The 20,018-nt window shown below is 52.5% G+C and overlaps 2 protein-coding genes and 2 long non-coding RNA genes across 16 annotated transcripts in view; 3 read left to right on the forward strand and 1 right to left on the reverse strand.

The window, feature by feature from the left end:
- LOC120886862 (uncharacterized) overlaps positions 1 to 2,603 on the forward strand; it is a 9,582-nt gene extending 6,979 nt beyond the window's left edge. Inside the window, exons 2-3 of the long non-coding RNA XR_005729993.2 lie at positions 341 to 467; positions 818 to 2,603. This is a non-coding gene — a long non-coding RNA (uncharacterized LOC120886862). The remainder of the gene's footprint in view (positions 1 to 340; positions 468 to 817) is intronic.
- LOC120886860 (uncharacterized) overlaps positions 1 to 6,560 on the reverse strand; it is a 29,386-nt gene extending 22,826 nt beyond the window's left edge. For all 3 annotated transcript variants that reach the window (XR_013440104.1, XR_013440103.1, XR_005729992.2), the window contains exon 1: positions 2,597 to 6,560. This is a non-coding gene — a long non-coding RNA (uncharacterized LOC120886860). The remainder of the gene's footprint in view (positions 1 to 2,596) is intronic.
- Positions 6,561 to 6,599: 39 nt separating this feature from the next.
- Chkb (choline kinase beta) lies at positions 6,600 to 10,307 on the forward strand. Of its 5 annotated transcripts, none has more exons than XR_013440101.1 (11): positions 6,602 to 7,055; positions 7,333 to 7,441; positions 7,696 to 7,809; positions 7,987 to 8,120; positions 8,332 to 8,427; positions 8,580 to 8,638; positions 8,716 to 8,797; positions 9,111 to 9,219; positions 9,355 to 9,518; positions 9,733 to 9,814; positions 9,943 to 9,994. XR_013440101.1 is itself a non-coding variant. In XM_005334985.5 (11 exons), the coding sequence occupies exons 1-11, from the start codon at positions 6,811 to 6,813 to the stop codon at positions 10,015 to 10,017; spliced, it is 1,209 nt and encodes a 402-aa protein (XP_005335042.1). In that variant the 5' UTR covers positions 6,605 to 6,810; the 3' UTR covers positions 10,018 to 10,232. The 5 variants fall into 5 exon arrangements, 4 of the variants coding, with proteins under 4 accessions (XP_013218175.1, XP_005335042.1, XP_021588705.1 ...); XM_005334985.5 differs by having other exon boundaries at positions 6,605 to 7,055; positions 9,355 to 9,458; positions 9,943 to 10,232; XM_013362721.4 differs by lacking the exon at positions 9,355 to 9,518 and having other exon boundaries at positions 6,600 to 7,055; positions 9,943 to 10,307.
- Positions 10,308 to 10,534: 227 nt separating this feature from the next.
- Cpt1b (carnitine palmitoyltransferase 1B) lies at positions 10,535 to 18,855 on the forward strand. 7 transcript variants are annotated; one of them, XM_078052470.1, is made up of 20 exons: positions 10,560 to 10,742; positions 10,885 to 11,068; positions 11,339 to 11,498; positions 11,800 to 11,939; positions 12,237 to 12,414; positions 12,631 to 12,732; positions 12,925 to 13,062; positions 13,143 to 13,220; positions 14,058 to 14,165; positions 14,242 to 14,326; positions 14,911 to 15,106; positions 15,344 to 15,529; positions 15,800 to 15,905; positions 15,983 to 16,099; positions 16,498 to 16,662; positions 16,737 to 16,871; positions 16,959 to 17,111; positions 17,585 to 17,698; positions 18,285 to 18,377; positions 18,531 to 18,855. In XM_078052470.1, exons 3-20 carry the CDS (start codon positions 11,358 to 11,360, stop codon positions 18,612 to 18,614), a joined length of 2,319 nt encoding a protein of 772 aa, XP_077908596.1. In that variant the 5' UTR covers positions 10,560 to 10,742; positions 10,885 to 11,068; positions 11,339 to 11,357; the 3' UTR covers positions 18,615 to 18,855. The 7 variants fall into 7 exon arrangements, with proteins under 7 accessions (XP_005335045.3, XP_077908597.1, XP_077908598.1 ...); XM_005334988.5 differs by lacking the exon at positions 10,885 to 11,068 and having other exon boundaries at positions 10,535 to 10,686; XM_078052469.1 differs by having other exon boundaries at positions 10,560 to 11,068.
- Positions 18,856 to 20,018: the final 1,163 nt, after the last annotated feature.

Consider the following 20,018-nt stretch of genomic DNA (forward strand, 5'->3'; position numbering starts at 1 on the left):
TTCCATAATAGTGGGGAAATCATGGCTACCAATTTACCAACCCTGGCTAAGCTACCATGTCCTTCATATCTGGAAGGATATCACTACCCACCAGACTAAAAAAAATTCCAGACCCAGGCCTGGAGCAATGGCTCCTTCAAGGACATCTAATGGACATAAATTAATTCTATCTACTGATGATATCTGGACCCCTGCACTTGTATTTCTATTTTAAAAGCCCTGTGTTTCCCCTGGGAAAGAGAATCACAGCCTCTGGGATAGGAGACTCCTGTGTTTCTCCTTTGCTTGCAAATCAGTAAGATGTTTTTTCTTTTTCTCAAAATCTTGTCTTTATTATTAGGTCTGTAATGGAGATAAGGATCAAGCTTGCAGTATCAACATCCAAGGAAGAAAAATCAGGCTGAACTCAGAACTTTCTAACTGCAATATTTAAGGACTAGGACACATGGAGTGAGGGGCTGAATGTTGTGAGTAAAATCCATACCTTAATCCTGGCAAGTGTGACCTTGTTTGAAAACAGAATCTTTGGAAATCTGATATGGGGTCCCCTCTTATCCTCTGAGAGTTTTGTTTCTATTCTTGAATAGATCTTACTCCTTTCACTCTTAAAAAAAAAAAAATAGGGGCTGAGGTTGTGGCTCATTGGAAGTGTGCTTGCCTTGCATGCGTGGGGCACTGGGTTCAATCCTCAGCACCACATTTTAAAAAATAAAATAAAGGTATTGCATCCATCTACAACTAAAAAAAAAAAAATTTAAAGAATCTTTGGTAAGGTGATTAAGGATTCCAAGATAAGGAGATCATTTGGTTTATCCAGGTAGACCCTAATGCAATCACAAATTCCTCATAAAAGAGAGGCAGAAGGACATTGAGCAGATGAATGAAGAAGATGCAGCTTGACTATGGTGACAGAGATCAGAAGGATGCTGCCACAAGCTAAAGAATGCTTATAGTGGGGCTGGGGATGTGGTTCAAGCAGTAGCGCGCTCGCCTGGCATGCGTGCGGCCCGGGTTCGATCCTCAGCACCACATACCAACAAAGATGTTGTGTCCGCCGAGAACTAAAAAATAAATATTAAAAATTCTCTCTCTTTCTCTCACTCTCTCTCCTCTCTCACTCTCTCTTTAAAAAAAAAAAAAGAATGCTTATAGTAGGCCTGGATTGTGACTCGGTGGTAGAGCGCTTGCCTAGCACGTGTGAGGCACTGGGTTCGGTCCTCGGCATCACATAAAAATAAATAAAGGTCCACCAACAACTAATAAGATATTTAGAAAAAAAGAAGAATGCCTATGACACAAAGAGCAGGTTTTCCCTGAAGCCTCTGGAGGAAGTGCAACCTTATCCTCACCTTGATTTCTGGCCTCCTGAACTATGAAAGAATAAACTTCTGTTATTTTACGTCACTAAGTTTATGGTAACTTGTTACAGCAACAATTGGAAATTAACACAGTTACCCAAGAGTATTATGCCTAGTCAATTTATTTTTTTGTCACCAGCATATGGATACTAATCAAGTCATGGGTAAAAATTAGCTCAATTACGGTTCACAATCCTAACAGATCCAATACATTTAACATACCTTCTCTTTATAATTTGACGCATGTATACACTGCATAACCAACACTACAATCAAATTAACGATCACACCTATAACCATCCACACTGTACTTCAGGTGCCCAGAACCTGCTTATCTTATAACTCAAAGTCTGCACCCTTTGACCAACATCTCCCCATTTCTCCTACCTCCAAGCCAGGTTACACTGCTTTCTCTGATGCTTCTATTCCTTATGTGAGTGACATCACACAGCATTTGTCTTTCTGTGTCTGGCTTATTCACTTAGGATGTTTTCTAGGTTCATTCATGTTGTTAAAAATTGAAAGATTTGGGGCTGGAATTGTGGCTCACTGGTAGAACACTTGCCTAGAAAGTGTGAGGCACTGAGTTTGATCCTTAGCTCCACATAAAAATAAATAAATAAAATAAAGGTATTGTGTCCATCTACAACTAAAAAAGTTTTTTAATTGAAAGATTCCCTTCTTTTTGTGGCTGAGTAAAATTCCATCATATATCACACTTCCTTTATCCATTAGTCCTTGGATGGACTGGGGTTGATTTCTTGTCTCGGCTGTTGGGAACAGTGCTGGTAAGCAGACCCTGCAGGCTCCTGCTGTACCAGAGGGTTCCTGGGGCAGGAAGTACAAAACACAGATACGTGGCGTGGCGGGTGCCTTAGAGGCAGCTCTGTGGGTCCACAGCAATTTAAGGTGGAATGAGGTCCTTCAATGGGAAGGCTGGTCACCACCTCTACAAGAGACTTGGTGCAAGAAATACAGCAAGTAGAGTCGCCACTGCTGCTGAGGCACCCAGGGATGTAAGCAACATTCATCATGACCCTCCCCTGCCTCACCAGCTGGGTACCACAGCTTGCCTAATGGGGTACCCAGACCTTCACCCCTGAGGGGTATGAGCCCCTGTTGTTGACAGCGTCTGCTGCACTAGTACCTCTCATGGAAGTACTCCAATGCACAACTCCTCTAAGTGCCAGTTGTGTGGTAACACTCAACAGCCTCCTAACAGCCTGGGTCTGTTATACCTTCCTCTTTTGCCTGCAAGTCCACCAGCAAGAGCTCAGAATAATATAGTTGTGTCTGCAGATTCAGGTCCAGCATCCTTCCCTGCCCATCAGTGGGATCCCCTCATGGAAACAGCCCAACTCCAGTGGATCCTAAGGCTGTGGAGACAGAGAATGTTTTACATGTGAGTTGCTAGACAATGGTGAGAAATAGTTAATTCCAGCCTCTAGGTTCGTGGACCTGTGTTTTTGCTCCCCAATCCTCACTTGCTGACTCTTAGTGGATCAGCATCACATATGGGGTTTTGATTCAGTGCACATACCCCAACTTCTCAGGATACTGTCCCAAAGCCAAGACCTTAGCTCAGCCTTTAGAGGTCATTCTAGGGCTGGGGTTGTGGCTGGTGGTAGAGTGTTTGCCTAGCATGCACAAGGCACTGGGTTTGATCCTCAGCACCATATAAATGTAAAACAAAGATATTGTGTCCACCTAAAATTTAAAAATAAATATTAAAAAAAGAGGTCATTCTATCTTTTCATTAGACTAGCTTCTTGTGGGTAATGCAGGATCTCAGAGAAGCGGTGGATCCATGGCATTCCACATATTGCCACATCCCTTTCACTGTAAGAGTTTTTTGGCCTGAGGCAATGTTATACATGATCCCACACTGGTAAACTAAGCATTCTCTAACTCCTGGATAGTGACGTTGCCTGAGACACTGTGGGTAGGGAAGGTAAATCCACACTCAGAGAAGTTTTCAGTTCCAATGAAGATAAATCAGCCAGGAACAGTGTTGCACACCTGTAATCCCAGCAGCTCATGAAGCTGAGGCAGGAGGATCACAAGTTCATAGCCAGCCTCAGCAAAAGCAAAGCACTAAGAAACTCAGCAAGACCCTGTCTCTAAATAAAATACAAAATAGGGGCTGGACATATGACTTGGTGCTTAGTGCCCGAGTTTAATCCCCAGTTCAAAAAAAAAAAAAAAAGATGAATGGGATAGAAAGGGTGGGCTGTAACCAACCTGCTAGAATGACTAGCTGATATTGTCTATAAATGGCAGTACAACAGAAGCTCAGCTTGATCTCAGCTGCTAACAGGTCAGTCAACATATCATTATGCTCTAACTCGATAACAACAAGCCCGAGTTAGTAGGCAAAACCTGCATTCCTGTTACCATGGCACCTCCAACCATGAGCTAGCTCACTGTATAGTACAGGAAGACAGAGGCTGGTGTCTCTGTCTTGTTCAGTGACTCCCCTGCCATGAGGAGGCACAAAGATTCACACATGCTGTGACCACTCCCTGGGTCCAGCTGTTTCCCCAGACCTCCAGTCTCTAGTCTTCTGCTCTGGCCCTTTCCTGACCAACCGACACTGTCACACCCAGGATTCCACCTGAACTTCCATAAACTCCATCTACTCACTCTGTACCAAGTGATAGCCTCGGCACTGCATGAGGTTCTGCTCACAGAGGATTCCCCTTATCATCCCCCTGAATGGGACTGCCACACAGCAAGCAGCAGTTCATTTTCAGCTCGTAATACATCAAGATGACCCACTGTGAACCGGACCCGATTTGTATTTTCTGTTGATAGACAGGCATTGGTGCAACAAGGTAGCAGGTGTGGGACCACAGTCACCTTGTCCTGTAGATGACTGCTCCCTCATGGAAAAGGTTGGCTCCATTCCCAAGGATACCTTTTTCATTGAACAATGAATGAATTATTCTTATTACTTGGTAGATACGACAATGTCTATCCCAGGACAAGCAGACTGAGTTGCAAGGTCATTTGGTGCCCCAATCAGGTGTTCAGACTCTACTTGGGTGTGGTAGCATGCCAGGGGCTGTTTTTACCTGGCAAGTGATCTTAACAGGTGTACTACAAACCTCCTACTGGGGCTTGCTAGAGGTACCACTTAGGGCCTTTTCTTCCACAGATGAGCCCAACCCAGCCCACTGGTTCTGCTAAATGGCAGGGGAGCCCATCCCCCAATCTAGATCTTCAGGAAAGACTTCTTTTTCTCTATGCCCCACTCAAAACTGGCAGTTTACCAAGCTATCCCCAAAATGGGGCTATATATATATAGAGAGAGAGAGAATATATTACTATATTCCATAGTAAATGCTGGCTCCAAGTAGAGAAGTTCATTAAAGCTATGCCTCTTTCTTCTTGATTGGGTTGCATAATACAATAATTCCTTACTTCAGAGGCAATGCCCCAGCTTGCCCTAGAACATTGTACCACTAAGATACAACAGATTCTATAACTTTGGAGGCTATATCCTCTAACATTTATGGTCTGAGCATAAATGTTAGAGCATAAATGTTTATGAGCATCAGTGTCACTTCCTTCTTCACCATGTCAAACTAGTATGACGTCATTTATGACTTGTAGAATGTCCAGATGATAAGGTCCTTACAGACTATGTTGTAACAGAAAGCAGGAGAGTTAAAACAGCCTTGGAGCCACATAATGCATATGGCTGTCCTTCCCATATAAATGTTATCTGCTTTAGATCCTCTTTACTATTGGGAATTGAAAATAACGTTCGGTATATCAGTAACTTCATTATCAATGACAGAGGTGCATTAATTGGTTCCAATAAAGACATCACACCAGGCATGGCTGCTGAGACTGGGAACACTACTTGGCTAAGTCTATGGTAGTCCACCTTCATTTACATGAATATATTTGGATTTTCAGGGACCATCTAGGTGAAATGAAGGTGTGAAATGGGAAGGTGACACAATTCATACAAATTCACCTGGAAGGCAGTGTTGCTTCTGATTTACAACCCTGGGGGGACCACTAGGGTGGGGAGTTTCTACTTTGCTCCTCCTGCCACATGGTTCTTATCTACAAGTCAGGAATCAACGTATGAGCTCTGCTTACTGTTAGGTATAACCATCCAAGCACACATTAGGACCAGGGAAACTACCACAAGGAGTTGGGGCAGAATTTTATTTTTCATGAGATTTTCATAAGCCCCTACTCTAATCAGAAGACCAGGATGCTTCAGGTGCCCTGGCGTCAGCTCAAGTCCTGTATCTAACCTTCGGAGTTCTGGATAATCCCTTTTCCATAACAAATTAGTTATTTAAGTGCCTCTAGGCACCTTTAGGGAAGGAGTGGGGAAATATTTCTTGTGTATATTTATGGTAGCACTCTAGAATCTGTCCTCAAGGGAACCCTCCCTTTCAATCAATGGGCTTTGGGGTCTCAGAACTGGCTCAGATTTAAATGGAGTGAGGGATCAAGATTTTCTGAGGCAGCAACTGACATTTGCCTTCCCATTCTTGATTTCTTTCTGGTCATTCGAGTTAGTTAGTTGCCCATGTGTTTTATCCCAAAGAGCACCGAGGTTCAACACAAGATGCCACAAATCCTAGTGGGTCAAACCTCCTGACCACCACACCCACATGCATTTACCATAGGATGCCCTCCTGGGAAGTGAGTCTGAGCACTCCAAACAGCCCAGGTGGGCCAAGGAGAACTTACAAAACCCCAGATGTCTGCTCCAGAGCTTGATTCTGCAATTGGTTCTAGGTCTGGAAACAATCACAGAATTGGTGAGTGAAGGGGGCGCGAAGACGACAACTTCAAGCGGCAGCCAAGGTTTCATTACTGAGTTGCCAGGAGTCATCGGAACTGTTCAAACAGCCCCATTCTTTCACTCGCACAATAAACGTTTATTGCACGCACCATATACCCCCACTTCCCTCAACCTAGACGTGCGTCTCTCACGCATCCTAAGACTCTAAACCACACTGCGCAGAACAGCGACGCTGTGCGGGAGCCCCCAGGGCTCACCTCCACCGTCCGGGCCTCCCGCAGGATCCTGCAGAGGGCGCGCCCCGCCCACGTGTCGTAGGCCTCACCGCTCACGGTTCTGATTGGCCAATACACTTTCTTAGTTCCGGGCCACGGCCCACACAGCTCCCGGTCTTTCAAACGACCCCCGCCCAGAGGGGCGTGCCGACAAGCGCCCCACCCAGGGAAAGAGCCTTTGCTTTTTGCCTTGCACAGGGGAGGGGCTCAGCGAAGACTCTCGGCATTTGGGGCCTTCGGAAAACTGAGGTCACGGAGAGAGCCGAGTTGAGCCGGAGAGGCCCGAGTATGACCGGAGAAGCGCAGACCAGCCGGAAGCGGAGCCGAGCGCGGCCGGAAGAAGCCGAATCCGTCCGAAGGGAGCTGAGCGCAACTGGGCGTTGGGCCCGGCGGAGCCCGCGCCATGGCGGCGGAGGGGAGCACTGCGGCCGAAGGCGGGACAACTGTGACCGAAGGCGGGGCTGTCGGCGGCCACCTGGCCAAGGACAGCTTGTGGCAGTCTAAATCCCCGGACGCGGCCCCGACCCGGCGGCGCTCCTCGTCGCTGTCGCGTGACGCCGAGCGCCGAGCCTACCAATGGTGCCGGGAGTACCTGGGCGGGGCCTGGCGCCGAGTGCGGCCGGAAGAGCTGAGGGTTTTCCCTGTGAGGTGGGAGGTCAGGGGTTAGCCCCTCCTGTGCGCCGCCGGGGCCAGGGTCAAGGGTCAGCCTCGGAGTCCTCGAGATTTTCCCGCTTCTGCCGCCTCCGAGTGCTCACGCCTTGGGTGGGGCGGGGCCCGCGGAGGGCTGGGCTCGGGGGCGGGGCCCGCGGAGGGCTGGCCCGGGGGCGGGGCTAGGGGCGGGGCCCGCGGGGGGCAGAGCCGGGAGGGGCTAGGTCGCACTGTGAGGGACTTTCTCCTGCTGAGGGTGCCTGATGTGGGTCTGCAGCGGAGGTCTCAGCAACCTGCTCTTCCGCTGCTCGCTCCCGGACCACCTGCCCAGCGTTGGCGAGGAGCCCCGGGAGGTGCTGCTGCGGCTGTATGGGGCCATCCTGCAGGTAAGAGGGAGTTAGGGCTGCAGGATGGCCCCAACAGCCTGAAGTCGTGCTGGTAGTGTCGTCCCCATTGTGCCGTTGAGGCCAGGGACTCAGTGATTTGTACTTTATCATACTAGAACTTGTGGCTCCAGAGCCTCCAGGTAGTAGATAGTTCCAACTATGGCGGGCACAGAAAGCAAACGCTCCTATATGTGCCAGTGCCCCACTGCCTTGGGTCCTCCTGACATGCCCCTTTACTGTCCATCTTCCTTCAGGGTGTAGACTCCTTGGTCCTAGAAAGCGTGATGTTTGCCATTCTTGCAGAGCGGTCGCTGGGTCCCCAGCTCTATGGAGTCTTTCCAGAGGGCCGGCTGGAACAGTACCTCCCAGTATGAACCCAGCCCTCTTCTCCCCAAATCGCCTTCTCCCCTCAGTCCCTATTCCTTCCCCAGTGTCTGCATTCACATCCCAGTCTTTTCCCCAAGACTTTGGCCTCCTCCCATTCCCCTACCCCTTCCCCCTCCTGCCCCTGCCCCCTCACCACCCTGATAGGTTCCTGGGTGCAGAGCCGACCATTGAAAACTCGGGAGCTTCGAGAGCCAGTGTTATCAGCAGCCATTGCCACGAAGATGGCCCGATTCCATGGCATGGAGATGCCGTTCACCAAGGAGCCCCACTGGCTGTTTGGGACCATGGAACGGTAAGTCAGGCTTAGGACTTACCTGAACTGGCATACACCTGAACTGAACCAAATTCTGTCCAGCCCTACAGTCAAGTGAATTAGGCATTCCAGTATCTGGTATGGGCACCCATGCTTCTCAGCCAATAGAATGACTTAATCTGGTTTCAAGGGTAGTTGGGAGAGAAGGTAAGGACAGCAGAGTGAGTGTATTCTATTCTTTGGGCTTCAGGTACCTAAAGCAGATCCAGGACTTGCCTCCCACTGGCCTCCTCAATATGAATCTGCTGGAGATGTACAGCCTGAAGGATGAGATGGGCAACCTCAGGTAAGGGCAGGCAAGTTGTGGGTGTGAGGAAGGTAGCACCAAGAAACTAGGAGTTCTCCCCAGGATCTACTTAGGGTTTGGGTCATGGCCTAGCCTACGAGGGTGACTCTAGTCATTCCTAATCAGTACCCTTGCCTCTCCTACCCTTATAGAAAGCTGCTAGATTCTACGCCATCGCCGGTGGTCTTCTGCCACAATGACATCCAAGAAGGTAGGAGAAGTTTTCCAATCCAGGGTAGAGGGGCCAAAGGGCCCTCATGTGATCCGAACCCCATCCCATTCCCCCAGGGAACATCCTATTGCTCTCAGAGCCTGAAAATGCTGACAGTCTCATGCTGGTTGATTTCGAGTATAGCAGTTATAACTACAGGTGAGGGTAGGAGGGAAGGCTCCTATACACCTGGTTGCATGGGAGGAAAAACAGACCAGGTGTTCATCTCTGCATTGTAGTTGCCCAGGGCATTTGGGAACTGAATGTCTACCTTGCTATACACCTGGTTGCATGGGAGGAAAAACAGACCAGGTGTTCATCTCTGCATTGTAGCTGCCCAGGGCATTTGGGAACTGAATGTCTACCTTGCTATACACCTGGTTGCATGGGAGGAAAAACAGACCAGGTGTTAATCTCTGCATTGTAGCTGCCCAGGGCTTTTGGAAACTGAATGTCTACCTTGTTTCCCCAGAGGCTTTGACATTGGGAACCATTTTTGTGAATGGGTTTATGATTATACTCATGAGGAATGGCCTTTTTACAAAGCACAGCCCACAGACTACCCTACCAGGGGACAACAGGTATGTGGGCTGGAGGATGGGAAACAGGCCTCATCCTGTAAGGGAGGAGGGAAGTCAGTCTTGGAAGGGTATGGCCAGAAAGGGTGCTAAATATTTGAGTCTCTCCAGTTCCTGGCTCTTGTCCATTGATTTCAGCTCCATTTTATTCGCCATTACCTGGCAGAAGTAAAGAAAGGCGAGACCCTCTCCCAAGAGGAACAGAAAAAATTGGAAGAAGATTTGCTGGTAGAAGTCAGTCGGTGAGGAAGGGAGGGGCACCATGAGAGTAGGCCAGGGCTCCAAGAAAAGGGGGATTACAGGTAAGGTGCCAATGCACATTGAGGCCAGAGATATGGAACATGAGGTTGAGGCTGGCGAGGAGGAACAGTTTTGAGAACTGGAAGAGTCAGGATGAGGTAGGGATTAGAATAATGGAGAAGCTAGAGTTTAGGGACTGACCAGCCTAGGGAAGGGGATCCAGGCAATGCCAAACATGCTCTTAAATGCCCCTTCTTATCCTGCCCCCACCTCCAGGTATGCTCTGGCATCCCATTTCTTTTGGGGTTTATGGTCCATCCTCCAGGCATCCATGTCTACAATAGAATTTGGTTACTTGGTAAGTAATTCAGGGGTGGGCATGTTAGGTGGGAGCTGGAGTGCACCAGGGACCAGGTGGTCAAAGGATGGTATAGGGTGCTGGTCCTAAGTTCTTCACTGTTGTGTGAGGTGAATTTTCTTTCCTAGGAGTATGCCCAGTCTCGGTTCCAGTTCTACTTCCAACAGAAGGGACAGCTGACCAGCTTCCACTCATCATCCTGACTGTCCAGTTCCTACTCCTCAGAGTTTCTCCTGGAGCCTCCAGGGCAGGACCTTGGAGGGAGGGGCAGAGGGCAGGAGTCCCTGGGATGGGGCTGTGCCCCACAGTGCAACTGTATGAGGAGGCTGACCTCTCCTCCAATTCGAATAGTCCCCAAGGCAGGCAGGCAGAAGCCCTTGGGCTGTGTACCTTAATAAATGAGCTTCTTCCTTCACAAGATATCTTGTTCCTGACTAGGTGCAGCAAAAATACCAAGCCAAGGAATGCACACAGACTGGCCAAGTGACCACTGCTTTCTGTTCTGTGGTCTGAGCTTAAAATGGTTGAGGATCCATTCTGCCCATTGGGGTACCCTATCCCTCAACCCTCCCCTGCTTGCAGCCTAGAATAACAAAGGGAGGACTGGCGAGTGAAGAGGTTACAGAGAGCCCTGGGATGAGCAGCCAGCCTGAGAAGGGATCAGGGAACAGGCTGCTCAGCTGACACAGCCAGCGACCTTTCCCTTACATTCAACTATTTTTAGCTCTAATGCCATCCTCCTCACGTGAAACTCTGCCCCCCACCCCCATCGTCATCCCCAACCCTCGGGGCTCCCAGATCTTCAAGCACCCTTCAGTCTGCAGGAACTTCGCCTACCCACCTGATTCCCACCGTGGAAGGGGAGTTTGTGGGTGCGCCCTGCATCTATTTCCTCGACCCCAATTTGGGAGTGGGTGTCAGATTCCCGGTAAGGGCGGGGTATGGGTGGCCCAGCCTGAAGGACGTGGGGACATGGGCCGGAGTGGCCAGCCCCATACACTGACAGGACCGAACCTGAGCTGTGAGTAGGGACCAGAAAAGGGCGGCTGAGCCCCCCTCTCGGCCCCTAGCCCAGCTCGGGAGCCAAGCCGGTGCTGAAGTCCCGAGTCGGGGCGCCTGGAACCCGGCTCTGTCCAGGCCCACTCCGCTTCCCAGGACGCTCCCCCCCAAGCCCAAGGCCGCCCTTCGCTGTCCTTGGGGTTCCTGGAGCTTTCGTGGCCCGGACCCACTTCCTTGACCATCGTAGCTAGGCCAGTGCGAACGTGGGCGCGGGTCCCGCGGCCGTTGGCGGGGGGCTGGGAGAGCCCGCCCCGGGGGGGGGGGGGCGCGGGGCTGGGAGAGCCCGCCCCGGGGGGGCGCGGGGCTGGGAGAGCCCGCCAGTGGGGTGGGGGCAGGGCGGGAAGGCAGGGGAGGGGGCGGGGGGGGGCGCCTGGGCCAGTGGGGCGAGGCCTCAGCTCGCAGAGGGGGCGGCCGGGGCGGGGCTGGCCTGAGCTCGCGGCGCACCCTCCCGCCACCTACTCCCAGGTGCCGACCCACCCCCAGGATGGCGGAAGCACACCAGGCCGTAGCCTTCCAGTTCACCGTGACCCCTGACGGGGTCGACTTCCGGCTCAGTCGGGAGGCTCTCAAACACATCTACTTGTCCGGAATCAACTCCTGGAAGAAACGCCTAATTCGCATCAAGGTGGGCTCAGGTGGTCCTGACCTCTCTCCCAGCGGGTGCAGGGCAGAGGCCCCATTATCAGGGTCTCTCCTTGCTTTGCTTCAGCAGCGTGGTGGGTACAAGCCCTAGCAGTGCAGAAACCATGGTGGTGACAGAGGTGTGGTGGGGCACGGTGAGCAATGGGTGCTACAGGTGTGGGTGCCTGAGAAGGAGAATACAGGTGGTTAAGGCAATTCGCGCAGAGAGCCAGGTCCCAGGACTTCACAGGTGCCTGATTACCTCATCTTTCTTCTCCACAAGGATGTCTATTTCTGCCCCACAGAATGGCATCCTTAGGGGTGTGTACCCTGGCAGCCCCACCAGCTGGCTGGTTGTCGTCATGGCAACAATGGGTTCCTCCTATTACAAGGTGGATATCTCCATGGGTCTGGTCTGTTGTATCCAGAGTTGCCTCCCTGAGAGGTAAGAAGCCAAGAAGGCAAAAGTGTCAAGGGCAAACCAGGGTAGCTCCCAAGGCCAGGGTTCCTGAGTTGGGCAGATACAGGACAACAGCCATGGCTGGCCACAGGGACAGTGCTCCCCCAGGGCCACCATCATCTCAGTCCCACATCAGTTTGTATTTGATAAATATACCTTAGTGTGTGTGCCCAGAGAGTTTCTTGCCCCTCTGCGCCTCCTCTGGATAGTTCCAAGTCATCAACTGCATGTCAGAATTCCCAAGACTGGTCTCCCCTGCAGCCTTCCTTCCTTCTCCAACAGGTGTGGCCCCTACCAGACCCCGCAGACCCGGGCACTTCTCAGCATGGCCATCTTCTCCACTGGGGTCTGGGTGACAGGCATCTTCTTATTCCGCCAAACCCTAAAGCTGCTTCTTTCTTACCATGGGTGGATGTTTGAGATGCATGGAAAGACCAGTCACTTCACCAAGATCTGGGCTGTGAGCAGAAGTATTGGCGGGTTCAGGCACTTGGTTTGAGAACCTGCGGGGCTCATTTGGGGTCTGAGAAGGAGGTGAGAGGCAGACTGAGCACTGGTGTCTGGTGCATGGTTTGTCCTGAAGGGGTCAGGATAGTTCTGAAGGCCTCACTTATCTGCTGATTTATGTCTGTTCTTCCACCGGCTCCCACACCAACTCTGTGCTCTGTGTCCCCAGATCTGTGTCCGCCTTCTGTCCAGCCGGCGGCCTATGCTGTACAGCTTCCAGACATCTCTGCCCAAACTTCCTGTCCCCAGCGTACCAGCCACAATTCAGCGGGTGAGGGCCTGGGTCCCAGTGGGCACAGGAGGCTGGATTCAGAAAACTTGCCCAAACATAAAGAACTATTCCCTGTAAATAATGGGCTTGAGAGTAATGGGGCCAGGGTGAGGAGAGAGAGGTGGGAAGAGAGTTAAGGCAGAGGTAGCCATCACCGTCTGGCTCCCATGTAATGATAACTTGGCTGAACAGTACTTGGAGTCTGTACGGCCCTTGTTGGATGATGAGGAATATTACCGCATGGAGACACTGGCCAAGGAATTCCAGAACAAGACTGCCCCCAGGCTGCAGAAATACCTGGTGCTCAAGTCATGGTGGGCAACGAACTATGTAAGTTTGCTGTCCTGGGCTTGTCCTCACCCATAGGTCTGACTGCCCCTTCCCCTGCTCTAACCTCCATCCACCAACAGGTGAGTGACTGGTGGGAAGAGTACATCTACCTTCGAGGCAGGAGTCCCCTCATGGTGAACAGCAACTACTATGTCATGGTAAGAACTAGAGCCCCCTGGCTCTGGGGCCGGGATTTAGGACAGCCCAAAGACTTAATGGAAGTTCCTGTGGGTGAGTGGGGGTGGTAGAGTGAGATCTGAGAGAGAGGGAGGAGAGAGGGGAGAGCCTGGAGGAAGAGTCATGAGGCAGTATAGGGGAAGTGGCCATTCCAGGACAAGGAGAATCCTGAGACCCTGTAGCCTGTCACTGCCTCGTGGGGTCTCTTGGGCTCAGAGACCGCCTTCTGTCCAGCCTGCCTGACTCAGACTTTGTCATGGCCTTTCTTGTTCCCTCACTAGCTTCCCAACCACAGGTTCCGTAGACACTTTCTAGGGGACTTCCTAAGCCCACCTTGCTTTGTCATTCTGTGGAGCCATGTGATGAGAACCAGGCTTCACTTCTTAGGGCTCAGGAACTCACTGTCTATCTCAGTCCACCTGACTGGCACTTGTCCTGACTCCGCTAGTGCACAGCCAGCTGGCCTCTCTGCTCTCTCCTTTCCCACTGTCCAGAGTGCACAGGACAGGGCAGCCTATTGGAACTCCCCTCCTCCAGAAACTGTCTTTCCAGAAACTTACACTCAACCTGTCCAAACCAGAGGTTTTAAGCTGCTCTTTGGTGGTAGAACCCCTTCTTCAAAGCAAAACATGAACAAATAAAATAGCAACAGATGAAAAATGCAGCTCTGGTTGAAGCTGGGTAGCTGGAGCAGGGTAGTGTCAGTTGCACGTTGGCCTGAGAGCACCTCATGCCCTGGATAAGTTGGTCCTTGGTGGGGTGAGACCCAGGTGATCCAGACAGAGGCCCCCACCCTGCAGGCTCTGCTCTGTCTGTAGGACCTTGTGCTGGTCAGGAACACAGAAGTACAGGCAGCCCGCCTGGGAAATGCCGTCCATGCCATGATCATGTATCGCCGCAAACTGGACCGTGAAGAAATCAAGCCTGTGAGTTACATCAGGATTGAGAATGGGGTGGGAAGGGGAGGCCTGAGTCTGAGCCATCCTGGGTCTTCCTTCCCAGGTGATGGCACTGGGCATAGTGCCCATGTGCTCCTACCAGATGGAGAGGATGTTCAACACCACCCGCATCCCGGGCAAGGAAACAGGTACTAGGCCACAGCCAAGCACCACTGGCCCATCATGGCTAGGTGCCCTACTGCCTGCTCACCAACCAGAATCTCCAGTGTCTCAGGATCATGAACCTGTGAAAAGTGGTCAATTTGTGACGGATACCAGACATGTGTCATTTGCAGGCATGATCCTGGTGCTGGGACCCCAAGGGGCCCAGAACAGAGCTTCTCCCCTCCAGGGCTTCACTGTGCATGGGAAGGTGGTCGTGTGAGTAAATAGCAGTGGAGCTGAGAAGCACAGATACCCTCCCAGAGTCCGTAGAGGAGGAGAGAGCAGCAGGTTTGGCAGAGGCAGTGGCCTTCCCTGTTTCTGACACTGTCTCCTGGGGCTCTCTGTGTAATTTCCTAGCTCGTGGGCTCTTCCTTCTATGGAAGATCTCACAGGATGGTGGTGAGGTAGTACAGGGCCTGGCTTAGCATGGAGATCCACCCCAAGGGGAAGGAAGGCCCAGGATAGAGCTGGGCAAAGCAGGGTCTTCCAGGGCCACCTAGAAAGGGCTCACCTGGGGAGAAGTCTCCCCCAGGACCTGCCTCAGCCTGCCCACTGGCCTCTGTCACAGATGTGCTGCAGCACCTCTCCGACAGCAGGCACGTGGCCGTCTACCATAAGGGCCGCTTCTTCAAGGTGTGGCTCTATGAGGGCTCCCGCCTGCTCAAGCCTCGGGACTTGGAAATGCAATTCCAGAAGATCCTGGATGACCCCTCTCCACCCCAGCCTGGGGAGGAGAGACTGGCAGCCCTCACTGCAGGGGGAAGGTATCTAGGCCTGTGGGGAGGGTTTGCCTTGGCCTAGGTTCAAGGCCTCATGAGGAAAGAACTTGGACCTGTCTGCCACCCTGGCATTGGGGGTGTGTAGGACCACACAGTGAGGGCCCTGGAGACGTCAGCAGTGGAGGGCGGGACCAGAGGCTCCTCCCTCACCCAAGCCCAGCCCAGCCCAGCCAGGTCCTGGGTGGCACTCAGATCCAAAGTCCTCTGCCCTTGTGCTCCCAGGGTAGAGTGGGCACAGGCACGCCAGGCCTTCTTCAGCTCTGGCAAGAACAAAGCTTCTCTGGAGGCCATCGAGCGTGCTGCGTTCTTTGTTGCCCTGGATGAAGAATCCCACTGCTACAACCCTGATGACGAGGCCAGTCTCAGCCTCTACGGCAAGGCCCTGCTGCATGGCAACTGCCACAACAGGTGTGAGCCTTGGCCTCCGTGTTGAGGGTTGGCAGTGGGGCTAGAGAATTAAGATAGAAGTCAGGGTCACGGTTGGAGTAGAGTAGTAGTCAGGTTGGAGTGGAGATAGAGGTTACTCTTAGGGTTACAGTTGAAGACTAAGGAGTCTTCACATTAGGTTTAGGTTTAGGGCTTGGATTGTTGGTCAGAACTGAAGGATTGGGATTGTAGTGTAAGGGTCTGTGTATGTCCCCAGCTCTTGAGTCACCCCTGTGTCTACTTCTCCTTCAGGTGGTTTGACAAATCTTTCACTCTTATCTCCTTCAAGAATGGCCTGTTGGGCCTCAACACAGAACACGCGTGGGCAGATGCCCCCATCATTGGGCACCTTTGGGAGGTAACAGGGTTGGAGGGGGATCTGCAGGGCAGGCACTGGCAATGAGGCTTAGTTCTCAGCTTGACGTTTCTCTACAGTTTGTCCTGGGCACAGACACCTTCCACCTGGGCTACACAGACACTGGGCACTGTCTGGGCCAACCAAACCCGATGCTCATTCCTCCTCAGAGGCTGCAGTGGGACATTCCTGAGCAGGTATGCAAACCAAGAGCAGTAGGCTGGCCCGTGAGTGATGGGTTCTGAGTTGCTCTGCCTTCTCCTCCCCTCTAGTCCCTACTACTTGGTCTGGCCCTCAGGGGAAAGGGACAGGAGCTCCCCTGGGATGCCACAGGGAAAGCAGAGTCCCTGGGTCATCTGTCATTGGTGAAAGGTGGAGATGTGAAGCTTATGTCTACCAGCACCTGTTAATACTCCCTCTTCCCGCTCTGGCTTAGTCGGGCCTCACAGAGTCTCCTCAGGTTGTTCTGTGTGCCCCCTGCCAGTTAAGCTACCTTTGCTCGTCACCTGTCACCAAGATGTCATGCCTCCTAGACCTGACCTGGAGTCCTGCTTGGAGGGCTCTGCCCCCAGCTGACCCTTCCATGTCTTGGCAGTGTCAGGTGGCCATCGAGAGATCCTACCAGGTGGCCAAGGCACTGGCAGATGATGTGGAGCTGTACTGCTTCCAGTTCTTGCCGTTTGGCAAAGGCCTCATCAAGAAATGTCGGACCAGCCCTGATGCCTTCGTGCAGATCGCCCTGCAGCTGGCTCACTTCCGGGTAGGCCCCTGGGTGCTGAGTGGGCAGGGCGGCACCAGGGTTTCCTGATGGATTCACCCTTCTGTGTACCCCAGGACAAGGGCAAATTCTGCCTGACTTATGAGGCCTCCATGACCAGAATGTTCCGGGAGGGGCGGACTGAGACCGTGCGCTCCTGTACCAGTGAGTCCACAGCCTTTGTGCAGGCCATGATGGAAGGGTCCCACAAGGTGAGCCCCCACCCTTGCTTCTCATTCCCAGCCCCCGTCTGCCTAAGGGTCAGGGCTACTCTTTACCCCTCTAATTCTGCCCTCCAGAAAGCAGACCTCCGAGATCTTTTCCGGAAAGCTGCTGAGAAGCACCAGAATATGTACCGCCTGGCCATGACAGGGTCTGGAATTGACAGGCACCTCTTCTGCCTGTATGTAGTCTCCAAGTACCTGGGGATCAGCTCTCCTTTCCTGGCTGAGGTCAGTGTTGATGGTGGGCGTGTCCTCCATCCCCCTGCATTCAGGCCCCAGGGGCTTGGCCTTGGGATGGGGCTCTACTCTTTTCTGCCTGGCCAGTTCCCCTGAAGTTGCTGTGCAAGGTGGGGGCCATCTTTCCCACACCGTGCCCAACCCAGGTCAGCAGGGTCCTCCTGGTGGAGTCACTGTGCTTGTAAGGGAGACACACACAAACGTGTGACCCATCAGGTGATGGCTGTGCTATTGAGAAAAGAAGCTGAGGCAGGGGAGGGGCCAGAAGGGCCTTGCATGGCAAGATGAGGGTTTCCCACAGAGGCTGAGGAGATCCAGAAGGCCGTGTGGACCAGGGGCAGCAGCCAGGGAGCTCCTGAACATTGCGTACTCCTGCTCCTTCCGTCAGATGTGGCCTGCCTCAGGTCTGGACCTGAGTGTGCCGAGTGCCTCATGCCCAGCTGGCTTTCGCCTCCCTCTTGCAGGTGCTCTCAGAACCCTGGCGCCTCTCCACCAGCCAGATCCCTCAGTCCCAGATCCGCATGTTTGACCCAGACCAGTACCCCAATCATCTGGGTGCTGGAGGTGGCTTTGGCCCTGTGAGTATCCCTGAGGAGGCGTGGGCAGCACCAAAGCCCAGGGTTTCATGGGGGGGTGCAGAGCCTTGACCAAGGCAGACCCGGGAAGGAGTACCTTGTTTAGAGGAAATTCCCAAACCTGCATGACAGCAGAATGGCAGCTGTCAACCCAGCATACAGGACCAGGACCCAGCCATGCTAAGCACCTTTCCACTGAAGCGTGACCACATCCAGAGCAGGTTTCCAAGGAACAGGGCCACATGTCGGGTCCTTCTGAAACATGTCCACTCAGCGAGTCCAGCTCTTTCCTGCTGAGACATGCACCCAGATGCCCAGCTGGTTTGTCAGAAGGCTAGAGGCTTCCCTGGAGAAAGGAGGATGGTCTAGCGCATGAGGGTCTTGAGGGAAGCAGCAGTCTGGGATACCTGGTAGGGGTCCAGAACCAGAGGGGCAGCATGGTTTGATCTTCACACTGTTTCCTGGGTGGGGAGAGGGTCCTGCCCTCTGGAAGGATGCAGCATCTAGAGGTGGACCTCCTCCTGAGTCTCGCTTGGCTTTCAGGCCTTCAAGGTCAGTTTACATCTTCTACTTCACCTCTCCTCCTCAGGTAGCAGATGATGGCTATGGGGTTTCCTACATGATTGCAGGTGAAAACACTATCTTCTTCCACATCTCCAGCAAATTCTCAAGTTCAGAGACGGTGAGTCTCCCCTGTTCCAGCTCAGCCCTGAGAAGGGGTACCACCTGGGGCAGCCCGGGAGCACACCGCATCTCTGGGTGGAGATTAGTCCTTGTTTGGGGGACAGGGGTGGGAGCTCTCCAGATGGTGTGTCTGAGTCCTCAGTTCCCACAGAATGCCCAGCGCTTTGGGAACCACATCCGCCAAGCCCTGCTGGACATCGCTGATCTTTTCCAAGTTCCCAAGGCGGACAGCTGAGGACTGGAGAAAAGCCAGCTACCCTTTCATCCCCACGTTGTGGAAGAAGGGGCCTGTGACTGGCTTGCAGACACAAGGGTGGCCGTGCACAGGTGCCCAGCTCTGAGGACAGCTCTGGCAGCAGGCACTCCCCAGGTGGACGCTGCTCCCTGAGGGCCTAGGTGGCCGAGGTGCAACAGGGAGGGAACTTTGATTTGATTTTTTTGTCTTGGTAGACACTAATAAAAATAAGGCTGTGTAATTCTCTCTCTATTTTTTCTTTGGGAACTAGAAGGCCCTCCCCCTGCCCCAACTCAGGTCAGAACGGTGGAAAGGAAGGCCTGGTGTGGGGAACTTTTCATGAAGGGCTTGTGGCCTGCTTTGAAGTGTGTGTGTCTGCAAGTGAAGCCAGCTCTGAGACTGCTGTCCACACCCTCATGTGCACTTGGAATAGATCATTGCTCCGGAACCTTCCCTGGTTCCCCAAGGCCACCTCTGTTTGTTTTCCAGAGAGCAGGTCCATCTGTCTCCTCCACACTCAGACGTGCCCACTCTACCCCTCTGGGCTGGAGCACAACTCTGCAGAGGCCTATGGCATCCTCCCAGATTAGGTGGGGCCCAAATTCCAGACCTGAGGCCAGAGTGCCAGGTGATCATATCTGGGAGAAGGCACAAGGGATACAACATATCCCTCCACTCAGATTGGCTTTTCTATTAAATAACATTGAGTAAACCAGAAACGATTCTTATGAACAGTGTGAGTAGGTGCTGAATTACTATTGCTGCATGCTTGAATTAATCCAGATCTCAGTGTTCTCTAGGTGCTCAGAACACAGAAGTGGACCAGGTTAGGTTTGGGGCCTTCACTTAGAAACCAGTGTTTGCTGAGCACCCACCACAGACGTGGCCCTGTGCTGAACAGGGCACTCCGTCTACCCAGTGTAACTCGTTGCCAGGTGAGGCAAGCACCATAAGCACTGAGTAGCTAGTGGAAACCAGGAGGCTTTGAGAATAACCCATTTAGCACATACTTACTGAGTGCCTGGCACTGGGCTGCAGCAGTGGACAAAACTAGCCAACGCTTCCTGTGGGATGGGAGTCTAATAAAGGATACAGAAAATAGCTGAGAAGAAGATGGACATCACACAGGAAGTCAGATGGAGATAAGTGCTAAGGAGACGGGGCAGATGGAGGGGTAGATGGTAATTCCAAAGGGCAGGCCTTCCTGAACGGAGCCACGGCTGGCAGACTTGAATGAGAGGAGGGAGAAGAGTCATCCCTCAAGTCCCATCCTTGAGGCAGAGCTGTTGCTGGCCAAAGCAAGAGCTAAACTCCGAGGAAGGAGGTGCCTGCTGCAGGAAGTCTGCACGGGAGGGCCTGCAGCTGGTATGGTGTCAGGGAGAAGAGAAGGGGACAGGCAGACAG

The sequence above is a fragment of the Ictidomys tridecemlineatus genome, chromosome 6 (genome assembly GCF_052094955.1).
Source record: "Ictidomys tridecemlineatus isolate mIctTri1 chromosome 6, mIctTri1.hap1, whole genome shotgun sequence".
Classification (NCBI taxonomy): domain Eukaryota; kingdom Metazoa; phylum Chordata; class Mammalia; order Rodentia; family Sciuridae; genus Ictidomys; species Ictidomys tridecemlineatus.

Excerpts from the sequence above, each read along its gene's own strand:
- Chkb (XM_013362721.4), top strand. The coding sequence starts at position 6,811 with ATGGCGGCGGAGGGGAGCACTGCGGCCGAAGGCGGGACAACTGTGACC. Across the intron at positions 8,798-9,110 it reads TATAGCAGTTATAACTACAG|AGGCTTTGACATTGGGAACC; the intron begins GTGAGGGTAGGA and ends TTGTTTCCCCAG. Across the intron at positions 9,815-9,942 it reads CAATAGAATTTGGTTACTTG|GAGTATGCCCAGTCTCGGTT; the intron begins GTAAGTAATTCA and ends TTTCTTTCCTAG.
- Cpt1b (XM_005334988.5), top strand. The coding sequence starts at position 10,544 with ATGCCATCCTCCTCACGTGAAACTCTGCCCCCCACCCCCATCGTCATC. Across the intron at positions 12,733-12,924 it reads TACCAGCCACAATTCAGCGG|TACTTGGAGTCTGTACGGCC; the intron begins GTGAGGGCCTGG and ends TTGGCTGAACAG. Across the intron at positions 14,166-14,241 it reads ACCGTGAAGAAATCAAGCCT|GTGATGGCACTGGGCATAGT; the intron begins GTGAGTTACATC and ends CTTCCTTCCCAG.